The sequence below is a fragment of the Phacochoerus africanus genome, chromosome 9 (assembly GCF_016906955.1).
Source record: "Phacochoerus africanus isolate WHEZ1 chromosome 9, ROS_Pafr_v1, whole genome shotgun sequence".
NCBI classification, from domain to species: Eukaryota; Metazoa; Chordata; class Mammalia; order Artiodactyla; family Suidae; genus Phacochoerus; species Phacochoerus africanus.
The window spans coordinates 115,870,856-115,888,682 of NC_062552.1; the positions used below are offsets into that span (position 1 = coordinate 115,870,856).

General features: G+C 39.4%; 1 protein-coding gene across 1 annotated transcript in view; it reads right to left on the reverse strand.

Annotated features, from left to right (window-relative positions):
* The window catches only part of CATSPERB (cation channel sperm associated auxiliary subunit beta), a 91,903-nt gene that overhangs the window by 34,855 nt on the left and 39,221 nt on the right, over positions 1-17,827 (reverse strand). The window contains exons 13-16 of the mRNA XM_047796398.1: positions 17,501-17,653; positions 15,251-15,395; positions 4,967-5,121; positions 1,268-1,422 (exon numbers count right to left, since the gene is read on the reverse strand). Coding sequence (XP_047652354.1) covers positions 1,268-1,422; positions 4,967-5,121; positions 15,251-15,395; positions 17,501-17,653 — 608 coding nt within the window. The remainder of the gene's footprint in view (positions 1-1,267; positions 1,423-4,966; positions 5,122-15,250; positions 15,396-17,500; positions 17,654-17,827) is intronic.

Here is a 17,827-nt window from a genome sequence, read left to right on the forward strand (position 1 = left end):
GGTTACTCACCTCATTAAAAGCCTCAACGGCTTCTCCTTCCCTGAAAATAACATCCACATTCCTCACCGGGACTCAAAAGGCCCCACCTGACCTGGTCTTGAAGGACTTTTCTCCTTGGGTCCTGACACTGAAGTCACTCTGGCTTTTCCTTTGGTGTCTCAAACACACATCAGATCCTTTGGCCTGGGGCCTTTTCCACACAGTTCGCTCAGGCTGGAACCTTTCCCCCACCCCACTCCTTCCTTCAGTCTCATTTTTCTGATCTCATCGTAAGCATCATGGCCTCCTCTGAGAAGCCTTCCAAGATCCTTCAAACAAAGCCTCAGCTCCCAGGAAATCACTCTCTGTTGCAGACTTGGGTCAGCCTGTCATTACACAACTGTCTATGTCCAGTGACAGCCCAAGGCCTGTACAATAGACATATTTCAACCTGGTGGAAGAAGGCCCACTCCTTTGGAGATGGGCGAGTTTCTGGTAATCTGAAACTGTTCCTATTTTGGTTGATATATTTTGGGGGTTGGTTATAGAATTCATATTATCTTTCAAAGAAAAGCTTTTAGGGAGTTCCTGTCGTGGCTCAGTGGTTAACGAATCTGACTAGGAACCATGAGGTTGCAGGTTTGATCCCTGGCCTTGCTCAGTGGGTTAAGGATCCGGCGTTGCCGTGAGCTGTGGTGTAGGCTGCAGATGCAGCTCGGTTCCTGTGTTGCTGTGGCTCTGGCACAGGCCAGTGGCTATAGCTCTGATTAGACCCTTAGCCTGGGAACTCCATATGCCACAGGAGCAGCCCTAGAAAAGGCAAAAAGACAATAAATAAATAAATAAATAAAAATAAAAAAAGCTTTTGGGCCTAAAGGTAGCTTTAAGAGTCATTGGCTCTGGCCAATGTCTCTGAAGTAAGAGTTCTTGGGAACTCTGCATACCCTGACACACAGTCTTTTTGCAGGATGGCCTCTCCGTTAAATGTGCTTGTCTTTAGGATACACACACAACTGCCATGTGAGTGAGCTCCGTGGACCCAGTGCGGCTCAGGGGCTGTTGATACTCAAGATGACAAACACTCCTTTCTTTGTGCTGATATACCTTGCCCCGTGTTTCTAAAACTGCGACTTTGTACCAAGGCACATTGGAGTCCATAGATGTACTTGGCCTTCTGAGATGTCAGAAAGAGACTCTCTTTGACTAAGAAAATTATTCCCAAAAGGTAGGCTCAAAATTTAGAATTTAGACCATCTAAGTAAAAATATGACGTTAATCAGTACCTACCTGGAGTGTATCACTTTTCCAAAGTGAATCTCGTTGAATTTCTTGGTGTAGATACTTCCCTGAGGTTCATTCTCAGGCACATATGCATAAAAGATCATTTCATTTAAGGTGATATGCTGCGGAGCAAGGGCTGTCTCAAAGCCCATGTCAGGAGCCTGGAATATGAAAAAAGAAAAGATTATATTTAAATGTAAAATGTAAAAATGAAACATTGTATTTAAATGTAAACAATTTAATTTTTTTTTTTTTTTTTGCTTTTTAGGGTCACACTCGTGGCCTATGGAAGTTCTCATGCTTGGGGTTGAATCAGAGCTGTAGCCACCAGCCTACAAAACAGTCACTGCCACACAGGATCTGAGCCGTGTCTGCAACCTACACCACAGCTCACAATAATGCTGGATCCTGAACCCACTGAGCGAGGCCAGAGATCGAACCCACGTCCTCATGGATACTAGTCGAATTTGTTTCTGCTGTGCCGCAACGGGAACTCCCAAATGATTTTCTATTTCCATCACGGCAAAGGGTGAATAACAACTTTGCTTCCAGTTTACATAAAAACACAGTTTTGTTTATCAACAGGAGGAGTATTTCAACACATTCTGCCTAAATATCCATGCACGGGCTCAAGGGAACACACATTTTTCTGTTGAGGAGGGAAAGAAATGCCGAGGACAGAAACTCAGTTGACATTTCCTGTGCAGAGGGTTGCAGTGAAGACTCGAGTGTCTTGGCTTGTGTTCAGGGGGAGGAGTCTGCACGTGCACATTCTAGAACTTGGCTCCTATTTGGCGTTTTCTGTAAGGAAGGGGCTAGGAGCACCTCTCATCCACTTGAGAGCTGCTCCCCCAACCTCATCTCAGGCTGGTGACTATGCACAGCTGCAGTCTGAGTCCCCAACGCTAGTGGCACAGTCCCTGCTCACTTCTGCTCCGCAAGGCTTTCCCTTGCCACTGTCAACACCTTTGGCCCAGAATCCAGACCTGAAGTTCTTCCTCTCAACACATCCTTCTCTGATCCTGACCTTGTCCAGCTTGGGAACTTGTATGGGTGAGAAGACAGGTGGGGACCAGTCCCAATGGGGTGTGGGAGTTGACCTTGTGGCTTGTGACATGAGGATGGGGTGGGAGATAATGCAGGCTGGTTGGGGGCACAGCCATCGGATAGTGCCTTCAAGATCCATTTTCTGTCATGGCTTTTCCCCTGGTCTCAAATTTGGGAGCCCACCGAGAAGGGGAGAAAGTGGGAAACAGATGCCAGGAGAATACATGTGGGACTGAACAGATGGCTTAAGGACTCTTGAAAATGATTGTCAATGCTTTCAGAATTGTGCACGACAGTCTAGCCTGGGAGCGGCAAGAACATCCCATAAGAACAACATACAAGTCCAGGGAAAGGCAGCACAGTGACTAAAGAACAGGCCCTGGAACCTGCTGCCTGATTCCATTAACTAGTGGTCTGTGTGATTTGGGGTGAATTATTTAGCCTTCCTGTGCCTCACTTTCCTTATAGGTAAAATGAAGATAAATAACTGCTATAAAGATTAAGTGCTCAGGACATTGCTTGGCCTGTTGTCAGAGACACAGAAGGTCTAGGGGTTATTTGCATCCAGAGAGGATGCATGTAGTTTGTTTTGAGAGAAGGAGGTGATCATATGGAGCATGATCTCCTTGAAATCACTCACCTTGGGTATAAAAACCCCTATTGGCTTCATTTTTATTTATATGGCTGCACCTGCGGCACATGGAAGTTCCTGGGCCAGGAGTGGAATTGAAGCTGCAGCCTTTGGCCTATGCCACAGCCATGGCAACACTGGATCTGAGCTGCATCTGATACCTATGCCACAGCTTGCAGCAATGCTGGATCCTTAACCAACAGAGCAAGGCCAGGGATTGAACCTGCATCCTCATGGAAACTATGTTGGTTCTTAACCCTGTGAGCCACAGTGGGAAGTTCCCATCATTGGCTTTTCATTTTAATAATAATTTAACCTTTCACATGAAAAAACTAAGACATTTTCTTTCTTTCTTCTTTCTTTCTTTTCTTTCTTTCTTTCTTTCTTTCTTTCTTTCTTTCTTTCTTTCTTTCTTTCTTTCTTTTCTTCTTCTTTTCTTTCTTCTTCTTCCTTCTTCTCTTCTTTCCTTCCTTCCTGTCCTTCCTTCCTCTTCCTTCCTTCCTTCCTTCCTTCCTTCCTTCCCTTCCTTCCTTCCTTCCTTCCTTTCCTTTCCTTTCTTGCTTGGCTTGCTTGGTTGCTTGCTTGCTTTTTAGGGCTACATCTGCAGCATATGGACGTTCCCAGGCTAGGGGATGAATTGGGAGCTGTGGCTTCTGGCCTAAGCCATAGTCACAGCAATGCAAGATCTTTAACTCACTGAGCGGGGCCAGGAATCAAACCCACATCCTCATGGATACTTAGTCGGGTTCAGAACTCACTGAGCCCGACTCACAATGGGAAATCCAAGACATTTCCCAACACTTGTGAAGTTAGTGAAGCAAATTGAGGTAACTGCTATTTTGGTTAGTGCTACACTCCTGATCATGTGGCTTGATTTTAAGTCTATGCAGATTCACACAACAGAATGGCAAACAAATACACCGGGAGTCATGTGATGGCATCTTATTGTCCCTAAAAAGCTCCACTTTACTGTCTACAAATATCTCAGACAGACAGGGAAGTTATAACATCATCTTCTGGACCACAGTCTTGGCCTGGTAATTTCTATTAACACTAGAGTCATCTTTCATTCTAATTCTTTTAAGCCAAAGGGCGGGTTTTATTAAATCCCACTTTAAAAAAAATCTGTCCAATTCTTTGCTGATGTATTGATGAGAATTAATTATCACAATTTTGTGTCCTATAATGAGTTCATAGGTATATGTACCTTCACAAATGGCACATTATCCATTGAAATTATTAGGAAAATCTAATTATGATATCATTTGTGAAGTAGATGATGACTTCTTTCTCTGTTAGCATTAGAAAAGGGAGAAGCAAGGGGACAGGGTTAATAGGAAAGAAGAAAGGTAAAACAGTGGGGAAAAAAAGATCTCATGTTTCTTAAAGGTCAATCTTGAGAGGTGGAGTGTCAAACCCACCATGAGCTTGGGTTGGATCTAACTTAGCATATCTGGTGGATTGCTGTGAAGACACTTACATGAAAATATCCTGGGAGCTCCATTGTGGCTCAGCAGAAATGAACCCAACGAGTATCCATGAGGATACAGGTTTGATCCCTGGCCTTGCTCAGTGGGTTAAGGATCCAGCATCGCCACTAGCTGTGGCGTGGTTTACAGACATGGCTTGAATCTGGTGTTGCTGTGGCTGTAGTGTAGGCCACCAGCTGCAGCTCTGATTTGACCCTGAGCCTGGGAATTTCCATATGCCACAGCTGTGGCCCTAAAGAGAAAAAATAAATAAATAAATAAATAAATAAATAAATAAATAAATATTTTTTAAAAAGCAAAAGCAAAAGAAAAGATCCTGGGGAGAGTTAAATCTATATAACCCTGTATGAGACCTGACAGATTTTGGAGATCTTCCCTTATATATGGAGGTTTTCCCTTTAGTTAAGTAGAGCAAAGAGCATAAATAAGAGTTTGTCACAAGGAAAATATTTTCCCATTTTCCCATATCTCTGTATATAGAATATGGCATCTTTTCTTAAAACAAGGCAAATTGTTTTAATGCATGGTATCACTGACCTGTCCAAAAATACCTTTAGAATTTCCAAAGGCACCAAATGACCCACTAGCTTCAAAATGATCTGGAGTCAGTTTATGTATGAATCCCATGTGGTCATAGTATAATGTGAAAATCTGATCAGAGATGGATCCGATTTCAGTATATCTTCCTAATCCTATTAGGAAAGAAACAGTCTCTCAATAGTGATATTATACAATTAGAGAACTTTTAAACTATATATTACAAAAACTTCATTTAAACTAAGAGGTAGGGCAGTGGAATATGACTCAGCTATAAAAAAGAATGAAATAAGGCCATTTGTAGCAACATGGGTGGACCTAGAGATTATCATACTCAGTGAAGTAAATCAGGTAGAGAAAGCCAAATATCATAGGATATCACTTATATGCAGAACCTAAAAAATGATACAAATGAACTTTTTACAAGACAGAAATAGACTCACAGATACAGAAAAAAAAAAAACTTATGGTTACCAAAGGAGAAAGAGGGAGGGATAAATTAGGAGTTTGAGATTAAAATATACATACTACTATATACATAAAATAGACAAGTAACAGGACCCACTGTAGAGCACAAGGAACTATACTCAATATCTTGTAATAACCTATAGTGGAAAAGACTCTAAAAAAGAATATACATAAAATGAATCACTTTGTCGTACACCCAAAACTACCACAACATTGTACATCAACTATATTTCAATAAAAAATTTAAAAACTAAACTAAGAGGTGAGAGAAGGGCTCTGAGGTTCCAGAATTAGCAAAATACATGCTGGTCTTTGGTGAGTCTCTGGAAAGTCTTTTTCAGGCTCCATTTCAGTTGCAGAACCTGTTTGCTGACATAGGTGAAGGACAGACAGAGCGAGGAGACGTTTATGAATTCTAGACAAAAAAACGTTAGCTCCTCCTAGCAGTGGTTCTCTTCCTAATATTGAAATCAGACTCCTGAATAGGCAGAAGGCAGTGAGAAAATAACCCTCCAGAAGGCACGGGGAATTATCAGAAGAGACCCCTGGGTCATTAGTTAGACTAGGATTAATATGTTAAACCAAATTTGGTGTCTTGCATTTCTCTTGTATCTTAGGCCACTTCTCACCGCTAGACAAACCTATCTCCTCCATCCATCCATCCATCCATCCATCCATCCATTCATCCATCCATCCACCCATCCATCCATCGATTTATTTGAGGAACTTAGCTCATGCAATTATGGAGGCTGAGAAGTGCTATGTGATCTGTTGTCTATAAGATGGAGAATCAAAGGCCTAAGACCAGGGGAGCTGAAGGTGGAGTTCCCAATGAGATCCCAAAGGCCTGAGAACTGGGGCGGGGGTGGGGGGTATTGATATAATCCCAGTTCCAGGACAGGAGACAACCAGAGTCCCAGGTCAAGCAGGCTAGTAGGAAGCAAAAAGGATGAATTCCTCTTTCTTCCACCTTTTCATTCTACTGAGGCCTCAAGGGACTGGATGATGCTCACCCACCCTGGGAAGGGCCGTCTACTTTACTGAGTCCATGGATTCAAACGCTAACCTCATCCAAAACACCTTCTCAGACACACTCAGAAATGTTTTATTTGGACACCCCCTTGGCCCAGTCAAGTGGAAATATAAAAGTAACCATTAGAATTGCTAAGATCCAATATGCCATATTTCATCTATACATGTAAGATACACTTTTTCACATTTTTACACCTAGGAAATGAAGATGTTTTATAATTGATGTGTCTTACAACCATTGTCCACTAGGTGACAGTAACACCATAGTTGTCAATCGGTTACACATGCATGTACTTTGTCTCCACTCTATATTGTCATCACTTGGAGTTTCCTGAAACACTAGTATGATACATGTTGAGGTTTTGTTTTGTTTTGTTTTGTTTTTCGTTTTGGCCACATCCATGGCATGTGGAAGTTCCCAGGCCAGGGATCAAACCCTCACCACAGTTGACCAGATCCTTAAACCTCTGTGCCATCCAGGAACTTCCAATACGTACTGAGTTTTAATGTTGCTTAAAATGCCTTAAAATATTACATTATAATTTGGCATTGAGACAAAATTACTGTAGGTGTAACAAGAGAGGAAAATAAATCAGGGCGTATGTATCGCTGGAAGCACTGCCACAAAGCCACATTTTCTTGCAGAACAACCACAAAGCATTTTATAGGACCTAAGGAAGGAAGAAAACCACAAGCACAAATTGCACTATGTTTTACTACTGAGAAAAATGTGAAATGTTTGTCTTATCACACAGCAAGCTGGGGAAATAATGTCAGTGTTATCCAGGCATCACCGCAACCACTGTTAAAACACCATGTCGAAGTTCAAATGCAAGAGTTTTTCTTTCTTTGTGTTAATAGAATAAAGCGCATTTTACAATCAATGAGTCTCAGGTCTGATGAAATATAGTGTTTACAACATTCTTCTGTTGGTTTTACACTTCGGCAACAGTTGAGTTCGCTCCAAATTCTTAGGTAATATTCTTTTTTTTTTTTGATTTTTGTCTTTTCTAGGGATACACCCATGGCATATGGACCTTCCCAGGCTAGGGGTCTAACTGGAGCTGTAACTGCCAGACTGCACCACAGCCACAGCAATGCTAGATCCCAGCCGAGTCTGTGACCTACACCACAGCTCACAGCAACGCCGGATCTTTGGCCCACCCAGCGAGGCCAGGGATTGAACCCGCAAACTCAAGGTTCCTGGGTGGATTTGTTAACCACTGAGCCACGATGGGAACTCCAGAATTCTTGGGGAATATTCTTTACAAGAATATGTGACATTCATTGTTGCAGCAGAAAAGTCCAGTGCTGACTTGATTTTGTTATGCCTTTAAAATGATTCACATTTTCTAGCTCAAATAATTCAGAAGTGTTTTTGCTTCCATTATTGGTTTTTATTTAGTTTAAAAAATTGACCTCCTTGCAGTCACTATGCAAAACAGTATGGGGGGGGGGTTCCTCAAAAAACTGAAACAACATCAACAAAACTAACTAAAAATAGAACTACCACATGATCCAGCAATTCTATTCCTGGATATATATCCAGAAAAAAAGAAAACACTAAATCAAAAAGATACATGCCCCCAAAGTTCGTAGCATTATTTATAATAGCCAAAATACAGAAGCAACCCAAATGCCCATCTACAGACAAATGGATAAAGAGAAAGGATTCTATATACAACAGAATATTACTCAGCCATAAAGAAGAATGAAATTCTGCCATTTATGGCAATGTCGATGGACTTAGAGAATACAATGCTTAGTGAAATAAATCAGAGAAAGACAAATACTGTATGACAACACTTACATGTGAATCTAAAAAATAATACAAATGAATGTATATGCAAAACAGAAGCAGACTCACAGATACTAAAAACAAACTAATGGTTACCAAAGGCGAGAGGGAATAGGAGAAAGGCAATTCTCCTTAATAATCCAATAATCCAATCTCTTATAGGATTAAGAGATACAAACTACTAGGTATAAAACAGATAAGCAATAAGGATATATTGTATAGCTCAAGAAATTATAACCATTATCTTGTAATAAATTATTTTAATGGAGTATAAGCTGTGAAAATACTGAATCACTATGCTGTACCTCTGAAACATAATATAAATCAACTATACTTTGATAAAGATTTTTTAAAAATTAACATCTTATTATCAATTTTGGTTTCCTTTATTCATCCATTCATTTATATTAGAGCTACGACGTGCCAGTAAGTGTAGAGAAAACAGAGAAACACAGAGCCACAACTTCTGTTCATCACTGGAAATTCCTATAATTTTCAGTTTCTCAATCTTCAACATTTATATTTGTCATTTTTTATTCCTTCTACTCATTTATTAATTCTCCATGTTTCCACAGTTTATACCTATAACTTATCATTGTTTATAATTTATATCACCAGTTTAGTTTAGTTTTCTTAGGTGTTAACAATTATTTTTACTGTTTCCGAAGTAATCTTGCTTAGTCTGTTTTGATGTTTGCTTCATATTATGTGCTATTTATTTTTTATTGGCCCCTTCCTCCAGATCTATTCCCAGACTTTCTCTTCCCTGTTCAGTACACTGAAAGGCTGACTCCTGTGAATTGTAATACTTGTGCTGTTTCCAGCTGGCTTCTGTTTGGGTTTGGCCAACAAATGGCATTAACACGAGATAAGAACAAGGGAAGGAGAAATCAATCTCTCTCTCTCTACCTGCATTACTCCTTTAGCCAAAGGAACTGTATGGCCTTCTTCCATTGCTAGTCTCTGAATATTTTAATATTTCTCTTGGTCCCTCTAACTAGTCCACCATTCTACAAATAGGCTCTACAGGGGACACATTTGAGTGGGATTATGTTTCCTGCCAGTATGATTACTGGTACAGTATTTTTGCCAGCACTGTCCCTAGAAAACAGAATATCAAGGCAGGATTCTGAAACTGAGCTGCTCATCTATATTTTTTGTCTTTTTTTTGGGGGGGGGGCACACCCATAGCATGTGTAAATTCCCAGGCTAAGGGTAGAAGTGGAGATGCAGCTGCTGGCCTCCACCACAGCCACAGCCACGCCAGAACTTAACCCACTGAGTGAGGCCAGGGATCGAACCCGCGTCCTCATGGATACTAGTCGGCTGAGCCACAGTGAGAACTCCTGCTCACCTACTTGATGCATGCAGAGATGGCTTCTGCTAGATATTGTGACACTGGCAATCCATACCAAGCGAGGGCAACAATTCCTCCAAGCTAATAGCATGGGATGGAGGAGGCCTATGGAGAGCAAGACTTTAGGTGACCAGATGGGGTGGCTTTCTTTGATTACTATAACAATCGTGGTTTTTACAAAGATTATGGAGTAGGATGATTTATGGATGTATTTGGGAGCTTACCAAAAAAAAAGTATGACTTTGAATATCCAACCTAGGGCTAGAGCAGAGAACCTGAGAGCTGTATGTGGAAAAAGAATGTAACCTCACATCACACACAAAATTAGAAATTGTACATAGATCTAGGCAAGAAATCTGAAACAATTAATCTAGAAGAAAACAGGAGGATATCTGCATAAGTTTGGGATAGGCAAAGATTTCTTGAACAGGATATAAGAAGCACTAATCAAAAAGGATTGAGAAACTGAACTTTTAAAAATAAAAATTTGATTCATCAAAATAGACCATGAAGTGGATAAAAATAATCCACCTGTTGGGAAAAGATGTTACCAAGTCATATTTCCAAGTGGACTAAATGGACTAAAAAGGACTCCTATCCATAATACATTAAAACTCACAGAAAAAGTCAATCCAATGGAGTTCCCGCCGTGGCTCAGTGGTTAATGAATCTGACTAGCATCCATGAGGTTGCAGGTTCGATCCCTGGCCTCGTTCAGTGGGTTAAGGATCCAGCATTGCCATGAGCTGTGGTGTAGGTCACAGACATGGCTTGGATCCCACATTGCTGTGGCTCTGGCATAGGCCAGCAGCTACAGCTCCGATTCGACTTCTAGCCTGGGAACCTCCATATGCTGTGGGAGTGGCCCTAGAAAAGGCAAAAAGACCAAAAAAACAAAAACAAAAACAAAACAAACAAACAAAAAAAAAGGAAAAAAAGAAAAAGTCAACCCAATAAAAAAAACATGATTAAAAAGACTCAAAGAGATAATTCACAAGCAAGATATTAAAATTGGTCAATGAACACATGAAAATGTGCTCAACATTATTACTCACACAAACTAAATCTTCAAGGAGATACCAGTAGATTCTCACCATAATGGCTTACTATTTAAAAGACTAACAATCCCAAGTGTTGGCCGGAAGAGATAACAACTGACATTCCTCCTTTTATTCCTGGTGAGACTCCAAATCTCATTTTCTACATAATTTAGGAGACCAGTGCTTTTGAAAGAATTGCTAGTTTATGTTTGGGGGAACACAATGTATAATGACATAATTTTTCGACAACAGTTGAAACAACAATAGCTGGAGACTTCAACACCTCACTCGCAGTTATAGGTAGAACACCAGACAGAAGACAGGTAAGCATATCAAGTACTTACACAGTGCAGTAAGCCAACTTGACCTAATAGGCAGATACAGAACATTCTACCCATCAGCAGTACATACACTTCTCAAGTGCATATGGTACCTCTTCCAGGATAGACCATGTGTTATGCCACAAATTAAGTTTCAACAGATTTAAAAAGATAAATATCAAAGTATCTTTTTTGACCACAAGGAGATAAGGTTAAAAATCAATGACAAAGAAAACTGGAAAATTCAAAAAATTGTGAAAACTAAACAAAGCACATTTAAACCCATCAATCCACCAAAGTAGAAATCACAAGGGAAATTGTAAAATATTTAAAAACAAATGAAAATGAAAACACAACATACCAAAATCTATAGGATGAAATGAAAGTAGGGCTAAGGGGGAAGTTTACTGAAATAAATATTTATATTAAAAAATAAGGAAGAAATGAGTAAAGGGAGGCAAAAAGGACAAACTTCTAATTATAAAATAAATAAGTCATGGAGATGTACCAGAATAACTTGGAGATACTGCAAATTTATTTCTAGACCACCACAATAAATACTGTAATAAAGCAAGTCATGTGAATTTTTTGTTTTCCAAGTGTACATTAAAGTCATATTTATGCTAGACTGTTGTCTATTAAAGGTTCAATAGCATTATGTCTTAAAAGCAAAGTACATAACTTGATTTAAATTTTTAGTATTTTATCACTAAAAATGCTAACCATTATCTGACAACAGAGGGTCACCAAAAACCTTTGATTTGTTAAAAAAAAAAAAAAGCAATATCTAGGAAGTGTAATAAAATGAAGCACAATAAAATGACATATGCCTGTAAAGTACAGTATGGTGACTTAATGTTATATATCTGAAAGTTGCTCAAATAAAAATCATAAAAAATAAAAAAATTTAAAAAATTGATTGGTAACAAGTACCTACAGTGTAGCTCCCAGAAATGTATTTGATACTCTGTATTAGCCTGTACGGGAGAAGAATCTGAAAAAGAATGGATATATATGTATGGCTGATTCACTTTGCTATACATCTCAAACTATCCCAACATTGTAAATGACCTACACTCCAATAAATTTATTTTTAAAAAATTAAAAAAGAAAGTTGCTGAGAGAGTAGACCCTAAAATTCCCTTCACAAGAAAAAAAATTTGTAACTATTTATAGTGATGGATGTCAACTAGACTTACTGTGATCATTTCACAATGTACACAAATATTATTTCATTATGTTGTACACCTGAAACTAATATAATGTTATACATCAATTATGCCTCAACTAAAATTAATTAAAACAAAACAAAAACCAAGAGATTTCTCAAATCAACAATTTAATTTTAAAACTTAAGGAACTAGAAAATAAAGAACAAGGTAAACTAAAAGCTAGCAGAAGGAAGGAAGTAATAAAGATTAGGGCAGAGAAAACAGAATAGAGAATAGAAAAACAATAGAGAAAAAGTTGGTTCTTTGAAAAGATCAATAAACCTTTACCTAGATGAAATGAGAAAAAAGAAGTAATTTAGTAATTTGATATTAAAATCAGAAATGAAATTAGGGACATTACTACTACTTCTAGGGAAGTAGAAAGGATTATAAAAGAGTACTATAAACAGCTGTATAACAACAAATTACATAAGCTAGATAACAGGAAAAAATTCCTAGAAACTACAAGACTAAATCATGAAGAAACTAGAAAATCTTCAATAGACCAAAAACTAGTGAGGAGACTGAATTAGTAATAAAAATTACCTCAACAAAGAATGCCCTGGAGCTGATGGCTTTACTGGCGAACTTTACAAAACATTTAAAGAAGTAATACTGATCCTCCTCAAACTTTTCCAAAAAATTGAAAAGGAGGGAACATTTCTGGACTCATTTCATGAGGTCAGTGTTATCCTGATACCAAAGTCAAGGACATCTGCAAAAAAATAAAGCGATAGACCAATATCCTCGATGAATACTGATACAAAAATCCTCAACAAAATACTAACAAACTGAATTCAACTAGCACATTAAAAGGAGTATACACCAGGATTAAGTATGGTTTATTCCTGGAAACCAAAGATAGTTCAATATCTGGAAACTGATCAATGTAATATACTACATTAACAGAATGAAAGGGAAAAAAAGTCACAACACCATCTCAACTGATACAAAACATCTGGCAAAATTCAACATATTTTCATGATAAAAACACTTAATAGACTAGACATAGAAGAAAACTACCTGAACATAATGAAAATCATATGAGGAACCTACAGTGAACATCATACTCAATGGTGAAAGACTTAAAGCTTTTGTCCAAGATCAGGAACAAGGTTAAGGAAGCCCACTCTTATCATTTCTAGTCAATATGGTACTAGAAGTTCTAGCCATAGCAAATAGTCAAAAAAAAAAAAAAAAAAGAAAGAAATAAGAGGGAGTTCCCTTTGCGGCACAGTAGAAATGAATCTGACTAGTATCCCTGAGGATGAGGGTTTGAGCCCTGGCCTTGCTTAGTGGGTTGGGGATCCAGCATTGCTGTGAGCTGTGTGTAGGTCACAGATATGGCTCGGATCCTGCACTGGCATAGGCTGGCAGCTATAGATCCGATCTGACCCCTAGCCTGGGAACTTCCATATGCCACAGGTGTGCCATAAAAAAGCAAAAAAAAAAAAAAAGGCAGGGTCTCCAAGATATATCTATATATCCATGTTTGTAGCAACACCATTCACAACAGCTAAAACATGGAGGCAACTCAAGTGTCTACTGATGGCTAAATGGATAAGCAAACCATTATATATACCATGTAACTGATATTATTCAGCTTTAAAAATAAAGAAAATTCTGGAGTTCCCATCATGGTGCAGTGGTTAACGAATCCAACTAGGAACCATGAGGTTGTGGGTTCGATCCCTGGCCTTGCTCAGTGGGTTAAGGATCCGGCGTTGCCCTGAGCTGTGGTGTAGGTCACAGATGCGGCTCGGATCCCGCGTTGCTGTGGCTCTGGGGTAGGCCAGCGGCTACAGCTCCAATTAGACCCCTAGCCTGGGAACCTCCATGTGCCGCGGGAGCAGCCCAAGAAATGGCAAAAAGAAGAAAAAGAAAGAAAGAAAGAAAGAAAGAAAGAAAGAAAGAAAGAAAGGAAGGAAGGAAGGAAGGAAGGAAGGAAGGAAGGAAGGAAGGAAGGAAGGAAGGAAGGAAGGAAGGAAGGAAGGAAGAAAGGAAGGAAGGAAGGAAGAAAGGAAGGAAGAAAATTCTGACATATGCTACTACAAGGGTGAACCTTGAGGATATTATGCTAACTGAAATAATCTAGTCACAAAAGGACAATACTATGTGATTCTATTTATTTTTTTTAATTAAAATTTTTTTTTGTCTTTTTGTCTTTTTAGGGCTGCACCTATGGCATATGGAGGTTCCCAGGCTAGGGGTCTAAATGGAGCTGTAGCCTCCAGCCTATGCCATAGCCATAGCAAAGGGGATCCAAGCTGCATCTGTGACCTACAGCACAGCTCATGGCAACACCGGATCCTTAACCCACTGAGCGAGGCCAGGGATCAAACCCATGTCCTTATGGATGCTAGTCGAGTTCGTTAACCACTGAGCCATGATAGGAACTCTTATATGATTCCATTTATATCAAGTACCAAGGTAGTCTAAATCATTGAGACAGATAGCAAAATGGGCATTATGAGGGGCTGTGAGGAGAAGGGGAGTGGGGATTTATTGTTTATAGAATGCAGAGTTTCAAGATGAAAAGAGTTATGAAGATGGATGATAGTGACGGTGGCAGAATATTTGTGCATATTTAATACTAATGAACTCTACATTTAAAAATTGTTTAGGGAGTTCCCGTTGTGGCGCAGTGGTTAACGAATCTGACTAGGAGCCATGAGGTTGTGGGTTCCATCCCTGGCCTTGCTTAGTGGGTTAAGGATCTGGCACTGCCACGAGGTGTGGTGTAAGTCGCAGATGCGGCTCTGATCCCTCCTTGCTGTGTCTCTGGCGTAGGCTGGCGGCTACAGCTCCGATTCGATCCCTAGCCTGGGAACCTCCATATGCCGCGGGAGTGGCCCTAGAAAAGGCAAAAAGACTAAATAAATAAATAAATATTGTTTAGATGGTAAATTCTGTTATGTTTATTTTATAACAACAAAAGTTTAAAAAAATCCATCACCCCCATAGGCCTGAGACTTTAGGATTGTGATTAATACAGCAATTCATCTTCTAATCCCTGGCTCACGTTCAGAACTTATACCAATAAAAGTGAATTCCTCACCTGCCTTTGTGGAGTAAACCTTCCCACTTTGGGAAACAAAAGTAATATCCGAAGTATAAAAACTATGATAAACATTCTTTATGATGTCATCATGAAAGTCAGCTAATAATTCAAAAGTGTTGCCACCATCAACTGAAAGCCATACCTAAGGGAATAAAGAGCCACTATGTAAAAGCCAGCAATTACCTATCAGCCTGGTCTTCCTATATGAGAAAAGTCACATAGCATGATTTTTCCCATATTCCCACATCCATCAAACACACACACACGTACCTACTCACCTGCTTAGTCAACCCTCTATTTCCTTCGTAGAATTTGTGTGACAGTACATGTGGCAGTCTTCGGTTCTAGACAGTGTGTACATCATGAATGTACAAAAGAACAAAGTTATTCCATTATCTCCCAACTAGGTCCTCCTTGTTCATAAAAGGATCAAGTGTTGGGTGCCTTTGGATATGGTGGACAGCAATTACCAGTATTGAAATGAGACTTCTGTGCTGAATTCCTTTATTACTTCTAATAAGATTTTTCTTTGTAGAATCTTTAGAGTTCTCCACATTATCACAATTACTACAACTTTTAAAAAATATTAGTATCTGATAGTGCAAATCTTTCCCCCTTATTCTTCCTCAGAAGTGTCTTAGTTACTCTTAGTCTTCTGTTTTTCCATGTATACTTTTTTTTGCATTCCCTAAATTTTTTTTTTACTGAGGTATAATTGACATTATATACTTTAGAGTCAAACTCCACAAAAAAATGATGGGATTTTTATATAGTTGTATTAGATCTACAGATTAAGGAAGAATTGATAAGTCATTTTCTTATCCATAAGCATGTTTATGTCCATGTCTTCATAAAGTTTTTAATGTCCTTCAGTAAAGTTGATAATTTTCTTGGATATCTTTTCTTAGATTTCTTCTTAGGTACTTCACAGTTTTTGTGTGTTTCTGTTTTGTTTTGGCTACTGTAAGCAATGTTTCAAATTATGTTTTCAAATGTATTGTTGATTGTGTGCAGAAATGAAATCGACTTTACCTCCCACCTTGTTTGACTCTTCCGTTTTACTATTTGGTATGTATCTTTTGGATTTTCTTCATGGACAAATATCTTTAAAGAGAGTTTACTTTTAAATATTCATGCCTTTGATTTCTTAATTTTTCTTTGTCATCTTGCATTCCCCACCTGTACACTTTTTTGCTTGTTAACAGTTTCTTGGTAGAACTCCAACTGTAGCTAAATACAACCCCCTGACTGTTCCACTATGTCTATACCCCCACCATTGAAAACATGTAATAATGCTCAACTGGAGCACATGCTGAATTCATGAGTACAAAGCTCAAGCAACCATACTTCATTCTCTCAGTCAGTTCATTTTCCCATCCTCCTAGGCAATTATTTTACTCCTTTCTCTCTTTTCCCAACCTCTCAACATTCCTCCTCCGTCTTCACTCATAAATAATAACTTTGATTTTTGTTGAGAAAATAGAAGACAAATTCCCACAATTTCCATTACCATAGCTACCCACCTACCAGCTTTTGAACCCCCAAGCATTCCTTCCTCCTTTTACTATAGAACACTTATCTGTGCTCCTAAGGCCAACCTTTCCACTGGCTCATAGAGCTCATCTCCTTTCACCTCTTTAGAAATGTCACTTTAGCAATTTCTTCTCTCTCCTCCCTGCATCATCAATTTTTTCCTCTCCACCAAGTAATTCCCAAAGCACATACCATAATCCCTCCTCTTTTTTTTTTTTTCTTGTCTTTTCTAGGGCCACTTTCCGCAGCATATGGAGGTTCCCAGGCTAGGGGTCGAATCGCAGCCGTAGCCACCGGCCTACGCCAGAGCCACAGCAACGCAGGATCTGAGCTGCATCAGCAACCTACACCACAGCTCAGGGCAACGCCGGGTCCTTAACCCACTGAGCAAGGCCAGGGGTGGAACCCACAACCTCATGGTTCCTAGTCGGATTCGTTAACCACTGCGCCACAACGGGAACTCCCCATATCCCTCCTCTTCTTGACATTCTTCCTCCTTCAAACATTTCCCTCCTCTACTTTTCAGCCAAACTTTGCAAAATGCATGTTTGCATTTCCTGTCACTAATTCCTCAGTTCTCTCCTCTCTTCATGAGGCTTTCCACCTCCCCGACCGTCAGAGCGACCCTGCTCTTTACTTGAGGTGTAACCACTCAGCGTAGACCAAGCGAATCATTCACACCCACACTAGAGGGCGAGCTTTCATGGCACACACCTGATTACCATAGGCATACAGAAAATGGCTTCGTGGGTGGAACACCATTCCAACAGGAGAAGAGAATGACGAAGGAAATGAGAAAAGGGGAAATTTTTGTATTAATCTTGGTTTGTTGTTTCTAAAGACCCTCACAGAGGCAGTGGTATTTTTCTAGGAAGAGATAAACAAAGCATGAACAAATCATAAGAATTTTTCCATCAACAGTACTAGAATGTGCTATAATTTTAGAGTTTTCCTGTTACCTGTATTTTGACTAAGTTGGGGACACAACCGTTAACACCATGTAGAATTGGAAGGATTAGTTACTACGGATAGCTTTTTACT